Source organism: Brettanomyces bruxellensis, chromosome 8 (genome assembly GCF_011074885.1).
Source record: "Brettanomyces bruxellensis chromosome 8, complete sequence".
NCBI lineage: Eukaryota > Fungi > Ascomycota > Pichiomycetes > Pichiales > Pichiaceae > Brettanomyces > Brettanomyces bruxellensis.
The window spans coordinates 1,122,737-1,150,450 of record NC_054689.1 but is presented as its reverse complement, the minus strand read 5'-3'; the positions used below and the strand labels follow the sequence as shown (position 1 = coordinate 1,150,450).

The following is a 27,714-nucleotide window of genomic DNA, read 5'->3' as shown; positions in this document are numbered from 1 at the left end:
CAACGACTATAATTTTGACTCTTCAGTCACATCCACATTGTCTTCATCCGAGGGTGAAACATGCTCAACAAAAACCTTGTAACCAATATTCTTGAAGTATTTAGTTGTGCTCTCTTCTTGAGCTGGATTGCAACTAATAAAGCATATAGATCTAGAAGGATCAAATACAGGAATGAAGTACTTGTTGAAAATGTATAGCAAGTCGTCTGTGCTGATACTTGAAATTTCATTCATCAACCGTTTACTGTAGTCTTGACCTCTTCTGGATAAATTTATGTTAAAGAATTCTGCTGTTGCGGCTTCAAAGTAATTTGATTGACCATTTGTTAACATGTTAACAACAGACGATACTGCTGCACGTTTCATTTCATCGTTTATGGCAAGTGCACCGTTGGAATAATCGCTGACAACTTTCCTAGCCGCTTCATAGCATTTTTGGGTATCTACACCTCGGTAAATGCTAAATGTCAACTGTCCTGTTTCAAAATTCTTGTACATGTTTGCTCCATATGCTAGACCCGTTCCTCTTATGGCTTTCCAGAAAGGACCTTCGACACATTGGAAAAACTCAGCCCCAAGAATGATTTTGAATGCATCCTTACTATCATATTCAAATGGCACCTTCGTTTGTAAATACATGTAACTGGAATCAGATCCAGGTGTTGTGACAATGAAACATTTTTTTTCTTTGTTAAGTCCATCCAAAGATAGTACATTTGAGGTCAATGGCAGTGGAACAAGTTTACCTGGTAGGCCCTTCTTTTCTTCTACCTTCTTGATAAAGCTTTCCCATGAAGAAAGTGGATGTTCGATCTTAGTATGATCCAAAACCACAAACACTCTCATATTTGCAAGGTCAAACATTTGGGACCTAACTTTCTCCAAGATACTTACTAGTTTCTCAAATCCCTCGTCGGTTTCGATCTGCTTAAGAAGATCCCTAAAAAATTGTTGATTTTGATAAACATCGTTAGCTTTTCGCAAAGATCTGTCTGTAAATAAAACCTTGTTCATTAACGAACCAAGCATCACTGTTCCACTTCTTTTAACTTCAGGCAATCTATTTATTGCATTTCGCAATGTAATTAAAATACGCTTTTTATCAAACTCGGTTTTGAATAAAAGCTTGTAACACCAGTCAATGGCCTTTACGTAATTTTCTGCGGGGATAGTCATTTTCAAGCTAAACAATTCGGCAAATGATCCCTGGAAGGACGATGAAAATACACAACCAAGCATATCCTGATTTATCTGCTTTATGAGTTCATCGTATGGCGTTAATGTACCATCGTCGTTGCGTAAAGGAAAGCTTAGTAAATTCCTTAGAATGTTCGAGTATGGCAAATACTTTTTATCAATAACCTCAGATGAGAATAATATGTTTATGATAGCAAAGTTTGATTCGATATTCTCCATATGGACATACAATGGGAAATTTGCAGGTTGATCACCAAGAATGTCCTGCACAACAGAGGAAGAAGAGTCATTTACCAAATCCTTATTGAGACCTGCAGCTATAGGTGTTGTTTTAATAAACTCGATTTTTGAAGGATTTGGCTGTCCAAATTTATCTATTATTTTCTTAGGAACAGGCTTTTCATTTTCTGCCTCTGCTTCCTGTAATTTTCTTTCAAGGTCTTTAAGTCCATTCTTACCTAGCTTAGCTCTGCGATCCCCAATTAGCTTTTCATTTTCTTGTTTTAGCTTTGAATATAGCTTGGCTGAAGGTTTTGCGACAACTATACAAGGTTTATTATTCAAAAAGTATTTCTTGTAAGTCTGAGCCCATTTATCCACACTCCATGTCAATAATTTATCATATTCATGCAAATCCTTTAGCCATTGTTCAAGACTGGATCCATCAGCATTTCCATACAGGGCCTCAAATATCGCCATATTAATGGCACTGTCTGGAGACTTTTCTGAAGAGAAAAGATATTTTCTTCTCGATTGCTCCACAAGGTCTCTCAATCTTTTGAAATCCAATTTCTTGGAATCGCAATGGTCATTCATCAACTTTAGAACCTTTTCAGGAAAAGTGTCAGCTTCATTTGTTGGAACATTGGAAAATTGAATATTAATGCCCGTCTTCAAGAAGCTGTCCGAGTAGAAATCTGAACTAGTGGCAAGAGGTTCATCAACCTCTATAAAATGTTGACTAAATAAAGAAACAGCAGTACTGGTGAAATATTTACATAATATATCAACAGCCTGATCCATGACAAGATCTCTGCCATCCGGTCCTATCCATGAAAATTGAACCTCGCTAGATGATTCATCTTCATCTGGAAATTCGACCGTCTTCTTAACCAACGTAGTAAGAGGTTCATCATGGGGTGAATCAAGAAAAGGGCGCTTACGAGGAACTGCAGGTAATGAATCTAATTCAGAATCGACCCTGGTCATAACATCTAAAAGCTCACCCTCATCTACCGGCCCAGAAATTATAATGCAGAGGTTGTCTGGGCGATAATTCTCTGAATGATACTTTCTGATTTCATCATTCTTCAAAATTCTTAGATTTTTTGTTAAACCGCCAGTTTCGGATTTGTAACCAGATTTTTTGTATAAAGTTCTTTGAGCAGTTAATCCCTGGATAAATGAAGGTTGGTTTTCAATAGCCTGCATTTCTGAGTAGACAACACCTTTATCTTTAGCCTCACCATCTAAATGATAAACTTCGGTGTAACAAGCTGCATCAGTTATCTTTGGATATAAAATATGATCCAAGTAAACTGGAAGAAGCATTCTGAAGCCGTCCCATCCAGCAGTCGTTAACGTATACACTGTCTGATCAGTTGCCGTCCAAGCATTTGTAACACTAAAAGCCATGTTTCCAAGAAGATCCAATAAGCCTTTGTATGGATATTTTTTTGAGCCCATAAAAACAAGATGTTCCAAGGTATGTGGGCAGCCACTATCATCTAATATTTCAGTTCCAACTGCGAAATATCCATTAACTATAGGAGATTTTTGAGAAATCAATGTCAACTCTAAGCCAGTTCGTGATGATCTCCATTTCTTGACTGAGCATGGGGCATAGTCGAGTTTAAAGTTGGACTCAAGTTTGAAAAAAGAGGTTTGCATGGCTCTTCGAAGATAATTCATACAATCGATAAAAGAATGTTCTAAATTAAACAATTATATTTAATCTATTGAACACTTATCACGTGTTTTATCTAATCCCTGTGCTATCTAGATCGGTTTAGCACAATGTATATGTGTTTACTGCACATTCTTAACTCTTTCAAGCTTATACTAGCACTAATTTCAAATTCTGTTACTTCACGCGAATTTTCCAGCCAGAGCAGATCTAAGAAATCTTTGTTGTAATCCGAGATTTATTGAAAGCTTCCTTTATATACTAATTACGTAAATAAGCAGCTAATACTAATCCTATGTAGTAGAAATAATATCAGTAGGTTGGTCCCTTAATAACTTGCTTAACTTCGTTAACTTTCGTTATTCCACATGACCGTTTACATCATGCATATTTCATCTGCACAGAAGTGGCAAAGCCCTTAATTATAAACAAAAAACTTTTCTCTGATGGTTTCCTGAGTTCCTTAATTTTCATTGTTTGATTACTTAATCAACCAATGAGAAATACCTTTTTCTCAACCATCTTTTCGTTTAACTAACCTTTCTCGCTTTCCTCTTCAATCCGTATTAAAGACCAATCACCATACAAATCAGAATCACATCCGTTCACCAAATTCACATTCCAGATTACGTAACTCAACCAAATATTAGCACATACTAACAACACTCCTTCTTGCGCTAAGATTTCTCCTTCTCACTGCAACATAGTAATGAGACTGTTGTTCAACTTAATTGGACTTAGATTCTTTGTTAAAAGATCCGCTGGATTTGCCCCAGACTGGATATACCATAATCTAAATTGTCTTTTCTCCACAAGTTCTCTAATGAAAAAATAAGATATGGAGATATGCCTCGACTTATGATTTTGAGTGTTGTGACTGCTCATATTCAAAGCTGCCTTATTATCTCCACATAAATTAACATAGTTAACTGGAATTCCAATATCGTTTAACAACTGATAAAAGTATAAACCGGTTTTTGTTACTTCCTTTATTGCCATTAGCTCACTTTCAGCCGTAGAAAGTGCCACGCTAGACTGCTTTCTGGAATGCCATGAAATGATGTTACCACAGAATGTAACGACTCCTCCTGATTGTGATCTTCCATTTCCTGATTTTCCCCAATCAGCATCACTAAACACAAACATTTTATTAATTATTTTGGATCCTTATTGACGAATAGCAACTTCTTTGGATGTATCCAAGAACTAAAATTCCTTGCATCCTTGCCTTGTTATGCCTTCCTTCATCATCTTTTATTTTACCAAAATACTATAATAACTATTGTGTTTCCTTAGTGAACTTCCTGTAATATATCCTTATAGGATGCTAATTTTGACACCTGATATGTCATGTCAGACTTTACCGTATTTCTAATATGAAATAGCATCCCCACCATTGATTTGTATTCAGACTCCTTAATTTCCGATAGCCAGGGCGACTACTTATCCATCAAAACCAAGCTAAAGGTATCGGGTTTAACAACTTCCTTTCCGGAAGCCGTATTCATACATTTCCCAATATCCTATCAATAGTGTCCTTTCGCTGTTAACTTTATAAAGCCCTTGCAACAATTTAATGTCATGCCAAGAAATATTTCTGGCTTACCAAGGTCTTTCATCTGAAAACCTTTTTGAATAAGCATCTCAATGCATAATTCAAACCTTCTTTATCAGATGCAGCAAATAAGGGGTTTTCCCTTCCTTTAACACTTTCCTGATTGTCTAATACTATACAATTGGTGTTTGCTTTAAGTCCGTAAACACTTTTCCTTAATTTCCACACAGTTCCATGCTTTAGGTGAACACCTGGAGGTGGCCGGAGATAGATTTCACAATCAATATCACCATTTAAAAATGCGTTTTTAGCATCTAACTGTCTTAACCGCCAGCCCTGCTGTGCTGCATATGCCAAGACAAACCTAAAACTATCCAACTTCATTACCGGTGCATAAGTTTCTGTATAGTCCATTCCATGCTCCTGTTTAGAACCTTTAGCAACTATTCTGGCCTTGAACCTTTCACCATCGGGCTCCTTCTTAACATTATAAACCCAACGACTATCAATGGCCTTAGCCCTTCTCGGTATCGAGCTTTTAAGAACAACCTCAAATGCATTGCTTTCCCGGAATGATTGAATTTCCTTATCGCAGGCCTTTTTCCAGTTTACTGCTTCCTTATGTTCCATAGCTTCCTTATATGTACCTGGAACAATATATTTCCCTTCCGTAACTAATAGATTGATCCTTTGGATCTTCCCGAATTAGTTAAGATACATGTACTATGTTACATCGATAATGCTTGTCTCACTGCTTTCTCTGCAAATCCCTTTCTACTTTGAGATAAGGGAGTTTCTTTATGCAGAATATGTCCTGCAGCTTACCTGAGACTTCTAAAACCGCATTGTCGCATTTTTCCTTTCTCCTTCTATTGGTTTGAAATCTACATCCCGCTGGACCTCATCTTTAACTGACGACTTTTCGAGCAAGTAATCCTTATCCAAATCTGGTCTCAAGTCCACCTGAGGCCTTCCTGAAATGAATACTTTCTTGACATTACTTTAATGCCAAATTCCTGATTATCTTCTCACTTGACAGCTGTAGACAAACCTCTAGAATCCGTATCAGATAAACTTTCTTATCAGAATAACCTAGAAAGATACCTTCAATACTATTCTTTTACATCTTCTGGGTCCTGTTATAGTGATTGCAAAAGATTCTGTATCTAAAAGGTAACATACCCTTTAGACAATCCAACTCAATATAACCCAGCACAACAAATGAACAACCATCTTTCTTCCATTATGCTAAACTGCTGTGAAGAAAGATCACATGACGAAACACCTCCGTYCATAAGTCCATTTGCTTCCGTGCCCATTTCATGAGTCTCTCTATACTAGTCTCTATATCCCAGTCGCTTTGTTCTGCACGCCCATTCTGATAAGAACTACATTGAGCATTAAACTGTTCAACAATTCCATATCCCTGTAATACGCGGCTAAAGCTTTAGTTGCAAATTCATTATCTGTCCTCAAGAAGATTGGCCTGTAACCTCCTAGCTTTAATAAGCTAATGAATTCCTTTACTGTTTCGATCGTTTTTAGAGACACTTCAGACCTTGACTCCAAAACCTTCCCGATCATGAAAGTTGAGAACTTATCTATAACAATAAGTCTGTACTTTCCCTTAATTGGACCAATTACATCTGCACAAAGAACGTGTCCGGGTTTCTTAACCACTTCCAAGTGTTGCTTACCATGAGTCAAATTAACCTGACCCAAACACACTTCACATTCTTGTACAGTTTTCCTTATTTGATCCTGAGAGAATTTCTTTTCCGAAATTGACTCAACTATCTTTAACATCTTGTTCACAGACGCATGGCCATAACTGGCATGCACGCTTGCAAGAAAATCCTTATGCTTAGAAGAGACACTGACTTCTAGAACTAATTCCAAACCGGGATTATCCATGACGTAAACACCATTGCGTTCATGGGCAACAGTCACAACCTTATCATCTCTTCCGTATATCAATGCTTTGTCGTAATTCCAGACAATCCTGAAACCCTTCCTCAAAAGCCTTGACAACGAGACTAAGTTATGTGTACCGTGCTCTAGATAAATTGCATCTTCTAAGACTAAATTACCACACCTTGCTGTACCAACAAGTTGAACTTCAGAACTTCCGTTTGCTGTCTTTATCCGCTTAGCACTAGTTCTGACCTCTTCAAGTATGTTCACGTCTGTAACCGAATGACATGATGCACCTGAATCCAACAAGAAAACTTCCTTAGGGAGTTCACCCATTGTTCCTTCTGAAAGTTCAATTACTTCCATACAATGAGTTTCCTCAGTACTGTAAGACTGAACTCCTTCTTTGGCCTTACTGGCCTTCCATTTCTTGTACTCTGAGCATTCCTTTTTGAAGTGCCCATTCTTTCGGCAAATTAAAAAAAAAAAAATCATCTTCTTTATCCTTTTTGAATGCCATTTCGAATCATCTGGCTACCCCTTTTGTACCCTTTTTACCTTGGGTCACAACCTTATTAGCCGATTCAAGTTTAACATTAACTCCGGATGCGCTCCATTTATGACAATAGAACACGATTCTAATGTTATTGACATTATCTGCCCAATGCATATCCTGCATAGATCCTAGAAACCTTAGCTCCATGAAGAATAAATCCTCAAATCTTTTTCCTAGCATCTTTGCAACCTTAACCAAAATCATTGGCTCACTGTAATCGTAAAGTAATAACTCAACAATCTCAATAATTTCACCTGAAGTAGTATTCTTGTATGCGTTATACGCATCTACTTCAAAGGTAATGCATTCTGGGCCCTGAATATTTTCCAACAAAGCATTTATTATCGTAATAATACTCCAACCAGTTACACCTCTAAATTACTCTCTGATATAACCATCAAAGAAGAGATTAACTGCCTTACTTCAAGTAAGCGAGATTGCCTAAACCGGCAATCCTTCCGCTGTCTTCAGATCAAACAACTTATCAACTGCCCTAATCTGTTCTGTCGTTGATGTTCTAACACCATGCAACTGCTGACAAAACCATCTCTTAAACTTTAAAATAAAGAAAAGAGAATTCCTTTTTGGTTCAGTAAAATTCTTAGCGTTGAAGATCTTCTGAACATCCTCATTATCAAACTCTAAAATCCTTATGAGCTCAATACACTCGCTTTGAGTTGGTGGAGTTCTATTCTCCCTGCTATCAATAAATGACAAAGACATTCTGGAATAAAGATTGGAAATCTGTTGTAATCCGAGATTTATTGAAAGCTTCCTTTATATACTAATTACGTAAATAAGCAGCTAATACTAATCCTATGTAGTAGAAATAATATCAGTAGGTTGGTCCCTTAATAACTTGCTTAACTTCGTTAACTTTCGTTATTCCACATGACCGTTTACATCATGCATATTTCATCTGCACAGAAGTGGCAAAGCCCTTAATTATAAACAAAAAACTTTTCTCTGATGGTTTCCTGAGTTCCTTAATTTTCATTGTTTGATTACTTAATCAACCAATGAGAAATACCTTTTTCTCAACCATCTTTTCGTTTAACTAACCTTTCTCGCTTTCCTCTTCAATCCGTATTAAAGACCAATCACCATACAAATCAGAATCACATCCGTTCACCAAATTCACATTCCAGATTACGTAACTCAACCAAATATTAGCACATACTAACAACAATCTTTGCCCCCTTTTATCATTTACACTGCATTACTTTCGAAACTAAATAAATACATTTTATTTCGGCTGCTGCTTAAACGAATCATGTAAATTGACTTGATAATAGATTTACATATATTACAAGAATCATCAGTGGAAGCAGCGTTAGAAAACGCTTTGCTTTTTTCCCCTGTAATCTTGATGGAAAATTTCAATGTGCTCTGTTCTATTCTTTGCCATCTTTTTGTTTACAATTCTCTTTATTTTTCTCCCAGATCTTGCGCTCCTCCTTCCTTGTTTTGATTCCAATTTCCTAATATGAATTTTTGTGCCCCTGTTAGACGCTTCCTGTATTTAGCTGGTTATGGGATCACATTTTGTCCTCGGCAAATTCAAACGTTATAAATATGTACATTCATTTTCTATTCATTGAGAGAAAAAAAGCCCACTAGTGGTTATTAAATATATACATACATTACAAATTCAATTATGTGGAAGACTGGATTTTCGAGGCAAGAGCAATATCCTAAAATGACCGATCAACCTGATGATGATAACAATATGCCGACATTAGATTCCGATTCATTATATCCATCTGCCATAATGCATCAAGAAACTCAAGGACAACAGTACCTCAATTCTTCCAATACATGGAATAATGGTAAATCACCAAATTCAGTGTCTCTCGTGTCACAATATCAAAGGCAAAGAGCGAAGCCACCTCAGTTTATCAATCCTCTTCTCAAAACATTGGAGGCTCTGGGCATTAAAAGTCCAAGTCAACCAAGTGCAGCCCAAGTTGCTTATAGATTGACTAAATTAATTAATACAAGGAAGAAAATGGTTAAAAGAGAGCAGGATTTCTTTTCTAGTATTGCAAATTGGATGGCCATTTTACCAAATTATGAAAACTCCAGAATGTTATCTGAATATAATGCTCTTTTAGATATTCAGATCAGATCAGAGGAAGAATTGATCAGAAAACAAGAGAATATTAATCTACAACTTGCACATGTTTTTCAAAGGGAAAACAAAATGGAGGTACAAAGAAATAAGCGGCAAGCTACTATGATCGAAGTGAGAGAGGAGGAAAGAAAAAAGGGAGAAGGGCAAGCTCTACATCTAGCCAAAGAAAAAATTGAGGAAATCGACGCCTCAATTGAGGTTATTAATGAACAACTGATAAAGGCGATTAGTACAGTTCTAAAAGGTTCTCTTCTAGATTATGCAATATGTCTTCAGACATCTTGCAACAGAATGAAAGAAGGATGTGATACATTATTCAGGTATGTCAATGAAGGGAGCATGTACCCCGTAAATAAAATATATGCTGAAACTACGCGAGAATCGGGATTTGAAAGAATACATCCCCTTACAGGATCGGGATCAGGATCGGAATCCAGGTTGTCAGATGATAATAAAGAAAATAAACTCAAAGACCGTACAAATGAGCTTAATTTATTAAAAAGTGGCAAAATCAGAAATGCATCATCTAAAAAAGTATTTGAAGGAGCCGGAGATGAAGCCACATCTGGTGTGGAGCCAACATGTTCGGAATGTCTGGCTGTGGGAAAGGCGGGAAAAGTTGTTCACGCCGCATTTTGCAGTCATTTTAAAAAGCCAGCTTTAGAAAGACCGGCTTCATCCCAGAGCATTTCCATGCCCGGTAAAATTTCACAACGACTTTCTAGCTTGATGAGATCTAAGGAATCTAGCATCTGGCAATAAATTTAAGAAAATCGAATTCCGAACTTCGTTTAAATGAAAGTGTTCAAATGTGCAGTTATCTTGCTATATAAATACCTCTTTTTATACACTTACCGATACTTGATCGATATGAACTCAATATAAATTCATAAAGATAATACTTTATTTACTAATTTTTAGATCACATCATACCTCACGTAATACAAATTGGTTTTAGGTTACAATTATACTTTTGTTGATTTTTTTTAAAAATTTTGCAGATGAATCCTTATAGTATTAAGCAAGCTAAGGATCGGCCTTAACTTCTCATTGAATATGCAAGATAAGAAAGATAAAATATATGTATAAGTGCGTGATTGTATATAGATGCCGCATGCCGCTTTTCTATCATATTAAACGGCCCTGATCCACTTTCTTGAAAAATTGCTTAGAAACTTCATACGTTGAAATCATTATGGCACATGAAGGTGCTATTTTCAGGCATCTGGGGAAGATACCTACGTAAAGTGCTCCCAACCCCTCATTTTTGTATATTGTGAATAAAAACTTAAACATCGGTTGTCTACCCAATGTTTCACTAGCCTTGGTAGTGCCCTTCTTTGCTAATGTACTTAAAGTACCAAATGATTTTGGATCTTGTTCCGAAGCCACTTGGAATCTTGTCTTACCAACATCAAAAGGATTGGTAAAAAGTGCTGCAGTGATTCCCGCAATAGAACCAGAGAGAAATGATCTTGTGAAAATTGTTCCATTGAACGGGCTACTACCCGACAAATCATCTCTTTCTGAACTCAAAAGTCTTGTCCGTTTGAACCATTTCGTTAATGACTCATATGCCGCCCAGTATATCCCGGAAAATGGAACGTCTCTCCAAAGTGTTAATTGTAAGCCCTTGAAAAGACTCGATGGTCCTTTGTCCCTTAGATCTTTCCACATATTTTTCAACACCATCTTTAAAATTACAAATGAGCGTATATTCTTTTGCCTAGCGGGAACCGCCTGCAACCTCGTTTTTATCAATTCCATCGGCGCAACCGAAGTTGCGGCAAGGATCCTGGCCGATGCTCCACAAAGCAGCGGATTTAAAATAGGATGTGATTTCTCCAACGGTGAGCTGGTCCTAAGAATGTCATAACCACTGAAGTACACAACATTGGATGGAATCGCCATTAGCAGTGTTAATCCAATACCCCTGTAAAGGGCGCTAATTCCTTCATTCTTTGCTATTTTTGAGATCCCTGTCATTGTATTTGGTAGGCGACTTTCCGTCACGCAACTATTCTTACTGCAGAAAGAATTTTCCCTCACACCTGCCATAATATCTCCGTTGTTCTCCTCCCAAAAAACTATCCTCCTACAACACCGGTCGGCATTCTTTAGACCAGGTGGAAAAAGCATTTCCTGTTGTTGGAGCCGAATTCTCACAACATCAAAAGGTGTAACCAGTAAAGATGTTAAAACGGATCCGACACACGCACTCGCCATTCTCTGAGGAAGTGTTATACCACCATTCCATTTACTTCTATTATTGGCATTTTTGTTATATTTGACTTCCTGTATTACTGTAGATGATCTCTGTCCTTTTTCCTGCTCGTCAAGCCTCAAAGATGCACGCATTCCAAGTACCGATCTTTATAAGTAGGATTATCTAGGCAAAAAAAAAAATTTGAAACGCTTATCTTTAATAGGATATGATTCAAGTTGTTTCACAAATTTATCTCGTTACTGTTTGCATATTATTGAACCTTGACCGGGTTATATGTATGTGAAGAAAATTATCAAAATCTATGTTAAATTTCAGGACAGACCTGGAAAGACCGTTGCGGGCTGTTTTCAATATGGCCTAATCGCAGATAAGGCGAAAAAAAATTGAAAAACCTTTGGCTGAAAAAAAGGTAATACTTTAAGTTCAGCAAAACCCCTTTAAAATAAGCGCTATCAGGATTAAGACAGGTTGAAAAGGTCTTTTAAATTACTGAGGACGACAAATTTGAAGCAATAAGTATCTTTATATATGCACCTTTGTAGTTCTTTAACATATCAAAGCCCGTTAACATAGTGTATTTTTTAAGGAATTTCACCGAAACGGACTAGTTCTTAGCCGTTAAACCAATTTCGGAAACACCTGCAGTCCGAGATTTTTTTGGCTCTCTGGATACCAAGCCGAAAACTCCGAGATCGGATCGACGTACAATATATACAGGATAACAGCTCAAAGATACATAACATAATATCGTATAAATAAATCTATAAAAGTTTACAAATGACTGTTGTGGCGTCCACATGCTTTTGGATAAAATCCAATAAAATAGTGAATTAATACATTTTCTCTGAGGTACCACCGACCTTACTTATTAAATCATTAAAAATCTCTTTGGTAACCCCGTTTCCTATTTTACTATGCCAGTTCTTCGATCTTTCAAACCCATTCTTTGCTTCTTGATAATCCTCAAAGGTTTGATACACTTCATCCTTCGAGCAAACAACAAAAGGTCCATATTGGACAACTGGTTGGTCAAGAACTTTTCCAGCAATCAATACGAAGTGAGCGTCATGCGAACCATCGGGAACTGTTCCTTTAATGTTTTTTCCATCTCGATTAAAGAATGTGGCACTAAATTTTTGTAGAGACTCGCCATTTAATTCTAAGCTGCCATCTAAAAGATAAATGAAAGCATTAAAATCTTCAGGGACATCTTGTTCAAATGCGCCACCAGCTTTAATTGTAAAGTCATAGTATACAACTGGTGTGTAAGCAAGGTTTTTCATTGATTCAGTTCCATATGATCTCCCGCTGATAACCTTAACAGTGACTTTTTCATTTGGCTTAATAACTGGAATCTCCTCACTCCTTAAATCCCTGTATCTGGGCTCTGAATATTTCAAATCTTTAGGTAAATCAACCCAAAGTTGCAGGCCTTCAACTGCTTGTCCATCTGGAGAATATGGCATTTCACTATGCATCGCACCTTTTCCTGCAGTCATAAATTGGAGATCTCCTGGTCTTAAAATACCGCTGGCACCTGTGAAATCCTCGTGTAGCATGAATCCTTTCATTAGAAGAGTAATTGTTTCTTGTCCTCTGTGGGGGTGGTCTGGAAATCCAGCACCTTTTGATACATTGAAGTGATCAAGCATCAAAAATGGAGTGAAGTTTCGCATCTGCCTGACGCCAATTGATCTCCTAACAATAGCGCCTGCACCTTCTCCCTGTTCAGCAGCATAAAATGATTTAAAAATAGTCCTACTCTTGCTCATTTTGGATCAAATTAAGCTCTTCTTTTTTAGCTCCCTGTAAGTTAATATAATTTATTATGTCAAATAAGAATTTAATGTTTGATGTCAAAAAATTTGATAAGATATCACTCCAGGATAATTTGTCGATATTTATACTTCGCCAAATTTACTAATCCGGTGAATTTCATAGGTTGTCAGTTCCTTTTATCTTGGTAATCCTTAGTAATCATCCGTTCAATAGCATTAGCCTATTACCAAAAAAAAAAAAAAAAAAAAAATTGAAAAGCATTACGTAAGCTTTTGCATTACATAATCATCTGGAACTTGGGCGTAACCATTTGGTTCTAAAAAATTTAAGGGAAATACCCCACTTCTTTTCAGTCATCTTCAATCACCAGAAAATACTCATTAATAATATATTATTATTTAAAAGTTTAATATACTGTTTATCAATATTATGTAAGAAATTTCTATATCAAAAAGGTATGTTTTATTAATTCTATAAGCACACTCAATATTCAGAATCAGAATTGTCCATGCATTGATAGACGGAGATATTAGAACTCTGATTTTGACCTTTTGCTAGCATCATTCTATGAGGATGTAACGCCAAGCAGTTGATATAACTGTTGTTTCCAGCAGTCTCATTAAGTTGATTCATAAAGCCAGTATTATTTATACTGTTTAGAAGTTGCCCTGCTGTGCTGTAAATATTTATCTTTTTTGAGGCACAGGCTATCACCGGTGCATGTTCATGGATAATAGAAGTGGTCATCGTCTTATTAAAAGCCCTGAAGCTTAATATTGGATCGTTCATTCGAATGTCCCATAATTTCACAAATCCGTTTGATGCTCCAGAGGCTAGTTCTCTCATCCCACCCCTCTGCATATGTATACTTTTTATGGAAGAAATTCCAGTACGAGACTTCGGCTTGTAGAGCTTCACCATTGACTCCCTTGCTTCAACCCTCCGATCGTAAACTCTTATAGTACCATCCCTGAACCCGCCGACAAATATATCACCACTAACTTGGTCTGACGTAAGAGAAGTAATTTGTGATGTGGATCTCAATGGAATCTCCTCCACACATTTCTCCCTAGGAGCATCCCATAATTTTATTACCTTTACATCACCCGTAACCATAAGTGTACCACGACTTTGTTGCCATTCAGAAATAAGGCCAACAGACCGAGGTGTCAAAATCATATCTGTAAGGGCTCTCCATGCGGTAATGAGTTTGTATTTTGAAATATCATCAAAGTTTTTGTATATTCTCACAACGCCATCACTGGAACAAGTTAATAAAAGAGGGATGTCATCTTCATTCAAAAATTTAACGTCGGATATTTTAGTCCCGAAAGGATTACCATTGGAAAATTTTGATAACTCCTCTTGTTTTTCCCAGTCGAAGGTTGTAACGGTATCTCTTTCATCTGTTGAAACTAACCAATTCTCAAACTGCATAAATTTGACAATTTTAGGTTGAGTTTTATTGTTTAAGTTTGCGACAACATTAGTCCAATCGCCTCTTAAAGCCATTTCCTTTTGTGGCTGAGTTTCTGATATTATCGCTTCATTTCTGTTTCTCCGCCAAAGTCTTTTTGTATATTCCTCGCTTCCTGGTTCATCCGAATCCTTCTTTCCTAATTGAGGTTCCTGGAAATATTCACAACTATACTCAAAAAACTGGCTCTTCAGTGGTAATTCGGGTTTTCCATTCATCTCGTTTCCAGGATGAAACCTCGGTGTCGTGGGTTTTGGCAGGCTTCCATAAGGAATTGTATCTGGTTGCTGGGAAAGCGGAAGTTTGAAAATACTTGAAGAATCATCACCGTCAATCTCTTCTGATATCTTCATATTTTTAATCCAACCTGCAGCTTTTGCTAAAATCGATTTCCCTATGGTTGAATTTGAAATTGTTGACGCAGTACGCCGGAGTTTCAAATCGGTTTGACCGTTATTGTGAGGAAGCACTGTCATCGACTGGATCCTTCTGTTTTCGACATCCCTTTGGGAAGTTGAAAGTTTCGGTGACTGGATGTGAATTATTGAGGAGGCAATATCACTGGCATTTGATGAAAGAACGCCATTTACATTGATGCTTGCTTTTTTGTGGAAAATATAGCTTTCCATTCCTCTGACAGCATCCTCCAATGGGCTTTCATTCAACTTCCATACGATATAGTCCACAATTTGTTCCGCATAATCGCGCACTTCATCATGAGGGTCCTCGCTTGATATAAGTAAAGCTTTCCATATTGAAGAAAAAATTGAACCATATGCAGGAGATTTTCTTCTCACCTCGTCAATAATAGATGGATTGTCCATAAGAGTGATTTCTTCCTCTAATTGAAAAAATGCACAAATAACAAAGAACTCGATGTACTTAACGACAAAGCGACTAAAGAAGCAGTTCATCTCTCGTCTAATTAAGGGCGACCCCTCATTTATTAGCGAAAGAACTTTGACGGCAATTTGTAGTTCTTGCTCATTCAATTCTTCCTGCAATGTGATATAAGAATTATCTACCTCATCCTGGATGCTAACAAAGAGAATGAAATTTGCAAGAGCATTCACAATGGCAGCACGAACTTCGGGAATTGGATCATCTATAAACCTCAATAATCTGGTTGTCAACCTGCTCTTCATAAACACTGCGGCTGCTTCGGCCCTCCCATCCACCAACTCAGCAATAAGCATAGCACTCCACTGTCTCAATAATGGGCTCTCAGATGTTTCTATATAATATATGCATGTTTTTACTAGCTCAACGGAGAGACAAACTTTTTGACCGTTCTCGAATCCACGAACAAAGCATGCCAAAACGAATGCACTCATTGCTTTTTGGTCGTCGAATGTTAACTTGCTGCCAACAACGTCATGTATGTTTCCGTTAGCATATGAACTATCGACAAATGTATGTGGAGCTTGTGTTGTAAATATCTGAACAAAATAATTGTATCTTCTGTCTTTAAAAAGTTCTTGTTGGGTATTCCTATAGTCGACCGACATAATCCTAGCCCAAATAAATGTCAAAATTGGCTTAAGTTCAGAGGAAGGGCTTTGTAAAAGTCTTAAAATATATGGAAAGATTCCGATACTTAACGCAAGATACACAGCCCATGGACCCAAATCCAAAAATTGTGATAGTAGATGTAATGCACGTAGTCTATGTGCCTGAGATAACAAGACCTGAAGAACTATAGGTAACTGTTGTGGAGGTTTCTTCGAACTCGATCCATATCGAAGCCATATTTCAAAAGCCGTAAGATGTTGCTCAAAGAAAGAAGAATGTTGATACGTAATCAACTTCTTAATCTGAGAAGCAGAGGAAATCATTTGGCCTTTGAGAGGTGTAGAAGATGTTGAAATATTTCTTTGTTGACCGTTTGCTTGTTTCCCGCCGGTTCTACCTCTCTGTGAAGTGTTTTGGTGATTATTCTGCTGATTCTGACGGGTGTGGTGATGTGTCGATTCTGAATCTACCGACTGTAGTTGAGGAATATCGGAAAGATTTGGCTTTGGCTTTTCCACCTTCTTTTGCCTGACAAGCTGACCCAATACCTCATCAATTGCTAACTCCCAAGAATCCCACATTGGATGATCATTAACATTAGGCAGTGGTGGATCAGAAACAGGATGGCATCCAGCCAGTGGCATAATTTTCTTTGCAAGAAGAAAGTTTCTGAAAAGTGCAGCCACCATTAAATCCTGCCTAAAGAGCTTTTTGAACAATGGTCGTGGTAATGACGTCCAAGCAATTGTATCCGTCACAGCAATAAATATCCAATTGAGCTCTCCCAATGGTGTTCTTCTATCAGTAAGTCTTCCTGGAATCTCTATCTGTCCTTCACTGTCTTTTAAAATATCATAATTACCTTCTTTCCGTAGTGGTGAAGATAGTACGAACCACTTAACACTCATTTCAATCGGGGAAGTTAGACAACAAGTAAAGAAATCTGCAGGTAAATCCGGATTCATCGGTAAGATCTCTTTTGATCCGCAAGCTCCAAGTTGCAGTGATTCTATATATGAACTCACCGAAGAAGGGGCAGCAGGGTCTCCATGATGGTTTGCTTCATCATCAATTCTCTTTTGAATAAACTTTTTGTTGTTTTCAATAACATTACCAGCAGCTGAAGTATCAATTACAAAAATGCAGGGTGCACCAATCCAATTTTGTAAATCGTATAAGCTGACAGGTATGTATTGGGTATAGCCTCTGTTAAAGACCCATATCTCTCCGCTTTGAGTGGGTTGAGGAACTCCATGGCCATTGTAATAAAATAGAATACGTTCATCTTTTGCATTTCGACGTAATGTGGTGCATAATCGCTTTATATCCTCGACAGATGGGTCTAATGACTGTTTATATTTTGTTCTTGAAGATATTGATTCAAAATTAAGTTGAAGATTTCTACCAATCGCCTGAAGGGCTTTCTTCGGATCCGAATAGGCATTTGGATTAACAAAAGACTCCAAAAATGGGCATTCCTGTGGACGAATTATGTCCGGAGGTGGAATTCCCAAGTTCAAGCACATAACTAATGCAGCTGTTGTGGTTTTTTTGTTGTTTCCTTGCGATTTCCAGTCGGGAATTTTATGTTTGGTGTCCTCTGGGGAAATATTTGCACCAGTCGTATTTCGTTTCAAATCATAATGAGAAAAGTAATGAGACTGGAGATTATTCAAAAACGATTGATCGTTTAACAAGCCATGTCGAAGTTCGGACGTTGGCATGCTGTAGACAGTGCGTGGTTTATTTCTTCGAACCTTTCAAGTTGAGTTGAAAAAAAAGTGCAGCTTCCAGCGATCGATAAAGCACTCTACAATTGACTATTTTTTGATTTCGCCGTTAGTCTCTAATAAAGTGTACCTATTCTGGCGTTTAAATAGGAAATAACGAAAGCTTCTGGTCAGATAAGAAAAGGTTCTGCAGAATACAATAAAATAAGAAAAGCGCGCAAAAAAAATAAACTAAAAATGAAGCAGCTTTTACACAAATATACAACATATTTATATGAAGAGGGTACAATTAGTATCAAATGTGCCCTATTTATGTAGGGTACTTACCATAATTTGTATCTTGTAAACCTATTAATATATTCAGTCAAAATAATACAAATCCTGAAAAAATATGAAAGAACAGATAAAAAAAATTATTCATTGCATTAATTCAATATGAATCCCAAAAGTTTATTTGCTTGCTAAAGCAATGTTATTCTTCACCGTCTTGTCCCAGAAATCTAAGGATGCAACAACATCATAGCCTCTTTCATCCTCGTAAGCATATAGAATCTCTTGTGATGACGAGTGTAAAAACCTGATGTTTTCTGCAACTATAACTCTGAGAAGATCACCTGTCTCAACGTGTCTGATCTCGATCATGTTATTATCAAATGCAAGAAGGTACGGATACCAAAGTGCAAAAGCGTGAGGAACACCTTCCCAGTGAATAATCCACTTTGGACGTGATCTCCAACCATTATGATTAATAAAGAATGAGAAAGATGAATAGGAAAGAAGAAAGTCCGAGTTTATTCGATCAATTTCAAGTGGCTTCAAGCCTTCTCTTCCAATTGCAAAGTCCAGCGATGTATCGGCAGGATCCAAAAGTTGTTCCATCACATTATTATCCAAAGAAACAATTTCAAAGCCCCTGGAACATCCAACACACAGCTTTGTCTTCAAGAAATTCACCGAAACGGGCTCCGATCCAAAGTTGACATCTTTAGTTTCTGACCTAAACTTTTTCTTCTGTCGCCTCTGATTAATTGGATCAATTGGCTCAAATACCCTAATCATATTAGAGGACGATTTAGCCGCACAAACAAGCATTCGACCGGAGCAAACGCCGATTTTGAAGAATGATACATGACTCATAAGCTCCTTGCCAATCTTGGCATTTTTATTTGCGTCTCCTCCTCTCAAAACGTCAAGCGGCCAGTAGAATAGCTTTTTGTCACTTAATGCAAGCAATACTTGATACTCTCCTAAAATGTCTGCTTGTATTATATTAATTTTGCTGATAATCCTTGTTGGCTTCGAAACAGTTCTGTGACCGCTGTTAGTTATGACATCGCTAATATATATACCAGAATCGGTGCCATAAAGCAACTTCCTTCCTCCATCAAATGGTACAACGCAATTGATCTTGTTATTTGCATCAAAGTAGTTCGAATTTAATGGTGTCAATGTAAACACATCGTTGTCCTCAATCATCTTCTTTGACTGAGTTTCAATCTTTTCCACAAGCATTCTCTGAATCGCAGGTGTTGCATATAAAGTCAGCTTATAGCCATTTCTTCCAATATAAGTGAATGATATTGGAGATTTTGCGGCAGTTGATGCTAATTGGAAGTTACCGGGCGGAAGTTGACTTCTTCCTAACATTGTAGTAGTAGAACCAGATGAAGTTCCCGTAGATGCCGCTCGTTTTATCATCCTCAAAGTAGGTGCTTCTTCATTCAAGGATAGGAACATCAAAGGAATGGGCATGGGCCTTTGGTACACGCGATAAACTTCCCGTTTGTTAATTACCTTGACCTTAACTAGCAGAAGAGCATGATCAAATAGATAGGCCTGTATTTCTCCTGCCTTGTCCTTCTCCGCGGCATTTTTCTTCTTCAAAGTGCATTGATAAAGAAGTTTTCTGTTCTCAGCCGTAAGTTTAAGATCAACCAACTCACCTGGCCGGAACACTAACTTCTGTTTCAATAAAAACAGATTCAATCTATCTGAGGCCTTACCTGTTTCAAAATTAATTCTCTTAAGCATTTTTTCAAGCATCTCCATCGCCTTACCTAAATTTTCATAATCCTTTGAATCTGGAGCTGTGTGATTTCTGATACTCCTTAAAAGTAAAGGATATCTTGCAGGCCTTGTCGTTGGTTTTGATAAATACGATGAAACATCTAGCCTTCTTGATTCAGCCCTGTTGGATGTATCTTCTATAAATCTGACAAAAAATGGATTGTGCCTCTTCTGCCTATCAAATTCATATCTTCCCATAACTTGACCTGCTCCATATTTAATAAAAGGCTCAAATCTTGGAATAAATTCCAAGAAAATATCACCGACTTCCTTAACTACGTGATCTTCCTGTTGACGTTTTGTCAATGCCTCGGCAAACTTTGAATTGATTTCCCAAATCTCGTTTATACCATAAAATACTGTCTTAACAAAATGATCTCTCTCACTCTGTCTGATAATTTTTGTTTCAGAAAGTGGCCTAATCCAAAATTCCCGAAGATATTCCAGATCCTTCACAAAATCCCTCTCAGAGTATATAGTTTCAAAAATGCATTCCTGTCTTTTGATTTCCTTTTTATCAAGAGAATCCAGAAGTGATTTTGGAACAGTTAACTGCCAATAAGGTTTATGATCATCCTGGTTCAAAGAAAGCCGCGAGTCACTTCTAGTCAATGATCCTGATTTCATACTAAGTCGAGCCTGCTGTTCCAAACGTCTTGGGCAGGCTATACTATAACATAAATTATCACGGGAACAAGTTGGTGAGTAGCATTCAGTCAATAGTGTGAAAACGCCATTCACACCAATATAATCCGATGTCCTGTTAGCAAGATCATTTCCAGAATAGCTAGGAGGTATCATAGCACGGCCATCGGTATCAGTATAATTATTGCTTGACATCGAGTTTTGCCGGTTAAATGAATTGTGTCCACCGTATGGGCTAAAAACATCTTCAGAGAATTGGTACACTTCGTTTGTTGAATCCCTTAGTCTGTGTTCATACGTCACATCGTGATAAAATTTTTGGGCGTCCAGTGAACGACCCAGTAGCAAAGCAAGGTTTCTATCGGAAGTACGAATAATCCTTGCAACTATGTCAACAGCTTCCGCACCTGTAAATGCGTCTCTATATTCCAGTCCATTCTTGTAACGTGTACCAAGTTGGATTCTATCTCTGAAAGCTCGTGCAACTTCGGAAAGCATTGCAGGATAAACTGAGGGCTTCTTCGATATTTCTTTAGACGAATGTCTCGAAGATAGTGAGCCAGTGGAATATACTCTTTCCTTATCCCCCGAATTTCTAAACGAAGCGGCAGACGTGACTCTCCTGGTTATTGAGCTAAATGATCTTGATTTTGATGCTCGATCTTTTTGTGAACCTCTTACATCTATTCTCTGAGGTATGATTCTACCACCTGCAGTCGCAGCCTTCCCAGAAGAATGATACTTGCCCAGATCCAAAGCAGCCGAGAATTCGGAAGCCAATGATGAAGATGATGCTGTTCTGTTTTTATGGAGAAAACTTAAGGATTGTCGTAATATTGGACTTCTCCTGTTTTGTTGAGAAGGAGAAGAATGTTGTTCGTCGGATGGGTTGGAAATTGAAAGTGTAAAGCCGTTGCTTAAACTTTCTAGGCGGTGGTGACTGTGACTCCGATGATGATGATGATGGTGGTGGTTTTGTGTGGGCACATAAGTCTCCCCCTGTTGAGCAAGTTCGGACTTTCCTCTCTGTTCTAATGAGGCTTCATCATCTCCTGATGGATATAGTTGAGAGATCTGATTTGAAGACTGTTCGTGGGTTGTTGCCTTTGATCTCTTAATCGGCGAAACTGGTTTGATATAAGGCACGTTAGTTGATCGGGCACCGTAGACATTCTCTGATGTGACTCGGCTAGGACCCAGATTTTGTGTAATGTCAGATCCCTCATGTCTGTATTGTTGTGTGCTTCTAGATGATATAGAACGCGTAGCTTGCGGACGCTGAGATGTAAATTGTTCCTGCCGCAGGTGCTGTTTTAAGACAACAGGTTCACGTGACGCCTTAAATTCAGAAATAGGTGTAACCCTATACTGTTGTTGCTGCTGCCTTTGCCGAACTTGCTGAGAGTCGAAATTCTGTTGGGGTTGGAAATTTCCACTATTAACTGGTGCAGAAAGAATCCTCTGAGTTTTTACACCAGGCAGATGTTGTCCAGAGTTTTTCAAAACTTGTGATTTTCCAACTGGTTGATGTTGTAATATCGAGTTTAACGTCTGTACGCCTTGTGTCCGAACCCTTTGATATGGCTTTCCCCCTCTGTTAAGTGCATCAGAAGTTTTACGATGTCTTATTGGTTCTGAAGTTGCATTAACTGGTGTAGTTGGAGTAGAAAGTGTTCTGAAGGCAGGGCCAGATCTCTGATATAAAGATGGATCCACATTTGTATTTGCGCGCTGAGCCTGGTAAGCATTTTGTGAGTGTCCATGCTGCCTATCAGGTCCATGTGCCGGAAAGTTGTATAGAGACTGTGTTCCATCATTCGGCTGTATAGCAGAAGAAGAAACTGTTGATGGCTGTAGGGAATATTGAGAGTGGCTTCCACCAGTGTTCATGTAGACATGATTAGGTTTTGGTACAGTCGGAGCTGAATACTGAAACCTTGGTTTTGGAAGCGGCGGCAAATTTCCTAGGGGAATCTCCGAAGGTATTCCGGTAAATTCATTCTGGAATGTGGTACCTTTTCTAGAGCCTTGAGAGGATTTGGAATTCTTCTGAACCGAAGGCATTGTAATAAGAGATAACGAGCGCTAAGCTGATTTCAATGAATAACAGTTTAACAGCAAAAAAATGGTGCTCCAAATACTCACAAAATTTCCAATTCCGTATCTTGCCGCTCGATGTTGTGAAGTGTAGCTTTATACAGCGGGGGCTTTTAGTTTTCAGTGGGTCTTGATACACCTGGTGATTTTAAATCTCTTATAACAAGTGTGCGTAAAAGCGTTGCTGCAACTTTGAGCAAAGATATAATTCCAAGAAGAAAAGACTCCACCTTTTATGTTCCCAAATGGAGTATCTTTCTTTTCGGTCAAATGCCCTGATCAAGAGCTTGAACTTTTGGTATATTGTTGCTTGTAATCTGCTAGCCTAATTATTCATATTTATCTCCCAATTCCTTCTCACTTTTTTTTTTACCGTTCTGCAAGATTTTACTTTTCGCTGTAAGCCTTTTTCTCCCTTACACATTTTTGGATAGCCGACAGGCTGGCGGGCTTCTCAACTCATTCCGCGGATTTTAGGATGAATCAGGTACGTTATGAAGCATCTCCTTGTTAGCAATCAGCTTCGATTTATTTGTCTTGATCCTTCTGCTATTGCTTAGATTTATTGATGAAAATATATAATTAAATAAAAATACTCCCTTAAATGGCACTAGAAGGTTTTAGCCTTATATCTAAATCATTTAAGCCCTAACAGTATTTTCCCTAAGCTTATTTTCTGAGCAATCCCTTAATAATTTGGGTGGTGTGATTTGTACCTTAGAATCAAGCATAACGGCAGCACCCATTAAAATAGCATCCTAAGTTATTACTCCATTATGTACAATTATTCCAAACTGATGGATGACTTCAAGTTTAGTCATATTTTCCATAAATAAGGGGAGAGTTGTTGGTTGCACATTCACCTATCGGGGTATTTTTTCGGAAAGACTCGGATATGCGTAGTTCGTATTGTGTAATGGTGCACTCCCGTTTGTTTTGATTGCTATCAAGCTTATTTTCTCTTTGTCGCACTCCACTTCGTTTTTTTGATATATTATTGTTACATGTGTGTTCAATATATTTATTTAGTCTCAAATATAGTTATGGATATATTTCAATCCAGAAGTGTAAATTAGGATGCTTCAATAGTATATATATGCGCCACGTTGTTTTTGTAGTCGAGTGTCGAAAGCTCGTGGCTCGTGGCGCGTCTTTTTCTCCTCGCTTTTTTTTTATTATTAACTCTATGTCCGTAATTATTCTCAGCCTCAGCGTATCAACGTAGTGTCAAACACTTGGATGTACACAAAGCAACGTAAGGCGTTGGTTGTGTTTTTAATTTTAAAGTATATAAATATACATATATACTCTTTTTCCTTAATTGCGTTTGGTGTGATTAATATAGCATTATGCCAGCCTACCATTCTACGTTTCTCGTTGATGGTGCAAACTCCAGGGAAGTGGGAGACTTTGCCGTCTTGCCATTAAAAACCAAATTTAAAGGTCCTTCGTTACCATGTGATTCAGAATACGATATTATTGATGAGATATTGGATCTATTCAGAGCAAATACATTCTTCAAGAATTTTCAAATTAAGGGTCCAGCGGACCGTACATTAATCTATGGTATCTTGTTTGTGTCTCAGTGTTTGAATAAGCTTAATATACGGATGTCAAAGTCTGAATCTGTCAGGGTATTATTGAATCTTGCATCGGAAGACTTTGCCATTCCTGGGGACATCGGTTTCCCACTCAATTCGTTGTACCAGGCTCCAAAGGACAGAAATGAGTCTATCTTTTTCAGACAGTATCTTACGCAATTCAGGCAGGAGCTTGCAATGAGATTGATTGAAAGGTTATACGGTAAGGATGAACTTAAGCCAAATAAGTTTTGGATGGCGTTCAGTAGAAAGAAATTTATGAATAAGTCACTTTAAGGTCATTTCATCGCCTCTATAGTCAAAAGCATTCTTTCCTAATTGCATATATATTGGTAGATTAAATAATCTAAAAAATGTGATAAATTACAACGTGTGCACATTAATGCCAAAAAATTTAAGATTGTAGACCTGTGCGAATTGTCGCATTTTGATATGTTATACATGAAAGTTGCAACAACAAGAAGTCAAATGTCGTACCCTCTCAGTTATGTTGAAAGCAAACCAGGAAAACAAGCAAATCACATCTGATACACTTCACCTCCACGGTTCTCCATCTCAAATACCAAATCTTGAATCTCATCACTCGTGATATTCCATCCTAAATGCTTACTATATGTCAGCGAATGCAAACAAGGAAGCCGGTCACCGCAAATTGCAGATGTAATTTCATCAGGATCTATTTTTGCACCCTCACCAGCTTGTCCCGGAGAATCTATAATAATATGCTTCAAGGGTCTATCCTTGTCAGCAAGTGGTGGCAAATATTCCATTCTGAAAAGATTGTTAGATATGTATGAAATACTAGCATAAAGCATCTTTAAATTGGGACAATAAAGCAATGCAAAGTTAAATCCCTCTCCAGAAAGCATGGGCATGGGATAAAAAACAGAAAGTCGTTCTAACTGGAACCCAATCTTGCTCAAAATATCATTTGCTCCTTCATCACTTACATTGGGGCAGTGTGCAAACTCCAAAGATCTAATTGTAGAAGGAAAAACAGAATTCATTAAGAAGTCGTCCGTGATTCCCCCCTGAAGTTTTAAATACCATAAATTCTGGGGCCAATCAAATTGATAATCTTCACACCTGATTGATGATCTTGGGAATGAGAGCTGCTCTAAAGCATGTAAGTTGCAGATACATCGAAAAAGTTCCTTCAAATCAACTTGTCCAGAAACCAAACTTAAATCCAAAATTTTTAGTTTTTCGCAATTTCTCAAGCTGATAAGTGATGTCAAGCCAAAGTTCGACTGAGATGATATAAATATCTGCAATGATGCAGAACATCTTCTAATTAATTTTCCCACGTATGACGTCTTAGCAACTTGTATTATATTAGAAAGATCCAACACCTCCACAAAATGGTCAAATCTACCCTTGTTCTCCCGACAAGTCAGTAACTCAACAAAAGGATTGAAATTTGTACTATCCAATTTCGGGTAACAGTATATGTTCCGAAGAAGTATGCAATATATGGATCTACAGATGAGGAGTTGTTTCGTCCTTTCTTTTGGTTCTGTAAATTCTAATATTTTCACTATTATCTCAAAAGGAAGTTTCATTCCCTCCCTTTCCATTTTTCTGTTCTCGTTTTGCCTTTCATATTGTATTTCTAGCCAAGGAGGCAGTACAGTGAGGCCACGCTTTAAAGCTAGCGCCACTTCTAAAACATCTATTTTCTGAAATTTGGATACCGGCCACACCTCGCCATACCAACGCTTCTGAAATACAAGTGATGGATCATACTTATCGTAATTCAGTTCCCATTTTGTTTCCTTAAAATCTGGTCCACACCCTGAAGTAAAAAGTTGCTCATCTATTGGATAAAGGTTGTTGTTTTCATCCTTGAGGCATGAAACACCGTAAGTATATTTTCGATAATAAGACTTGATTATTTTCTTGGGTCTGTATTTGTTTGCCATCACAAACAGGCCGTATTTCTTGAACTGCTACGTAACACGAGGATATTATATGCGATGTTCCCTGTTTTTTCCTTCCTTGTAAATTTCCTGTAGAAAGTGTAAGAACTGTTTCGGCATTAAACTTCTGAAGTTGTAGCCTATCTAAATATTATTATTTTTGTTTGTCCGCTAGATCTACCAAGGGCCGCGGGGTTATCCAAGAGCGGCCGCGGCCGCCCACCACTGTGGTTTTTCAGATGAAAGATTTTAATTACTTTTTTTTGGCTCACCGAATTTCAAAAGCTTGCAATATCTAATTGACTGGTGTATTAATATGTATCCATATCATTAAATATAAGTTGAGTTTTGGATATTCTCTATTGTCTTCAAGATTTAGTTTTTTTGGATCATTAAGTTTTGTCACAGATAGCACCTAAATTTCGTGTAAGGATTGATCGTTGTAGTTGTTGGGCACTTTTACCTAATGTGCGAAATTTCTTAACCAGGAATCATTAATAATGTGTAACGTACTGAAGACTGGAAATTACCGCTCAACTAATTTATTTGTTATTAAATTTATATTAATGAAGGAAATGTTATAGTATTTTTTGATTTTTCGTAAAAACAATAACCAACACTCCATAATTAGCATGCTTCAAAATGCCCGAACAGGGATTTTCTGCTCTAAAATTCTCTAGGAATTGTTTGCATGCGCGTGGTTACGAAAAAGACGCTTCAAGAGATTTCAATGGTAAGACTAAATAATTTATCAATAACTCAAAGTTCATGACAAATAAGCATTTTCGTTGCAATAGACTGCATTTTTTTTTTAAAAATATCAATGAACGTTTTTAAGTAATCAAACAAGGGTCAAATTAAATTGTGCTTGGGTGTATTACTACTCTATAAAGGACAAGTCACTTTTTATTTACTTCGGTCGCCATATTTACCCACACGTATTACCTAGCATTGCAACTTTATGAAGAATTTTCCAATTACTTCTGTTCTTATATTACAGTTTTCATTTGTTTCAAATTATTCATATTTTCAAAAGATCATGATGTTTAATCAAAAGGAACATGCCTTTTTCACTACTGTAAATTAATTAATGTAAGTTTTAAGGTAATTTATGAGTTAAAGTTAGTAGTCTGATATTGAATACTATGTTCGATCATTATTATAGTATTTGTGAAAGCATATCTGTGGATATATTTGCACAAAAGAAATACAACCTTTCCACTTTGTGTACATTAAAATTCATAAGTCAATGTTCAACGATGTTTTATAAAGCATTCAGTCATCCTTTTTTATAATCTCGAATATTAATGATGAAAGAACATATTTCTGTAAATTTGGGAGTGTTGTATCTAAATAAAAGTACTTTATCTGTACCACAAGAAAAAAGAAGGCAATAAA

The 27,714-nt window shown here is 37.3% G+C and overlaps 8 protein-coding genes across 8 annotated transcripts; 2 read left to right on the top strand and 6 right to left on the bottom strand.

The window, feature by feature from the left end:
- Positions 1–6: 6 nt before the first annotated feature.
- On the bottom strand, positions 7–3,108 carry BRETT_000688 (uncharacterized protein; the record flags this gene model as incomplete). The annotated part of the gene is made up of 1 exon (XM_041279251.1): positions 7–3,108. The coding sequence occupies one exon, from the start codon at positions 3,106–3,108 to the stop codon at positions 7–9; it is 3,102 nt and encodes a 1,033-aa protein (XP_041137465.1).
- A 5,677-nt stretch (positions 3,109–8,785) lies between these two features.
- On the top strand, positions 8,786–10,024 carry BRETT_000687 (uncharacterized protein; the record flags this gene model as incomplete). Its single annotated transcript, XM_041279250.1, has 1 exon — positions 8,786–10,024. The coding sequence occupies one exon, from the start codon at positions 8,786–8,788 to the stop codon at positions 10,022–10,024; it is 1,239 nt and encodes a 412-aa protein (XP_041137464.1).
- A 366-nt stretch (positions 10,025–10,390) lies between these two features.
- Positions 10,391–11,620, bottom strand: BRETT_000686 (uncharacterized protein; the record flags this gene model as incomplete). Its single annotated transcript, XM_041279249.1, has 1 exon — positions 10,391–11,620. The coding sequence occupies one exon, from the start codon at positions 11,618–11,620 to the stop codon at positions 10,391–10,393; it is 1,230 nt and encodes a 409-aa protein (XP_041137463.1).
- Positions 11,621–12,319: 699 nt separating this feature from the next.
- BRETT_000685 (uncharacterized protein) lies at positions 12,320–13,261 on the bottom strand (the record flags this gene model as incomplete). Its single annotated transcript, XM_041279248.1, has 1 exon — positions 12,320–13,261. One exon carries the CDS (start codon positions 13,259–13,261, stop codon positions 12,320–12,322), a length of 942 nt encoding a protein of 313 aa, XP_041137462.1.
- A 490-nt stretch (positions 13,262–13,751) lies between these two features.
- Positions 13,752–17,981, bottom strand: BRETT_000684 (uncharacterized protein; the record flags this gene model as incomplete). The annotated part of the gene is made up of 1 exon (XM_041279247.1): positions 13,752–17,981. The coding sequence occupies one exon, from the start codon at positions 17,979–17,981 to the stop codon at positions 13,752–13,754; it is 4,230 nt and encodes a 1,409-aa protein (XP_041137461.1).
- A 456-nt stretch (positions 17,982–18,437) lies between these two features.
- Positions 18,438–22,763, bottom strand: BRETT_000683 (uncharacterized protein; the record flags this gene model as incomplete). Its single annotated transcript, XM_041279246.1, has 1 exon — positions 18,438–22,763. The coding sequence occupies one exon, from the start codon at positions 22,761–22,763 to the stop codon at positions 18,438–18,440; it is 4,326 nt and encodes a 1,441-aa protein (XP_041137460.1).
- Positions 22,764–24,145: 1,382 nt separating this feature from the next.
- Positions 24,146–24,673, top strand: ARC18 (subunit of the Arp2/3 complex; the record flags this gene model as incomplete). Its single annotated transcript, XM_041279245.1, has 1 exon — positions 24,146–24,673. One exon carries the CDS (start codon positions 24,146–24,148, stop codon positions 24,671–24,673), a length of 528 nt encoding a protein of 175 aa, XP_041137459.1.
- A 242-nt stretch (positions 24,674–24,915) lies between these two features.
- Positions 24,916–26,319, bottom strand: BRETT_000681 (uncharacterized protein; the record flags this gene model as incomplete). The annotated part of the gene is made up of 1 exon (XM_041279244.1): positions 24,916–26,319. One exon carries the CDS (start codon positions 26,317–26,319, stop codon positions 24,916–24,918), a length of 1,404 nt encoding a protein of 467 aa, XP_041137458.1.
- Positions 26,320–27,714: the final 1,395 nt, after the last annotated feature.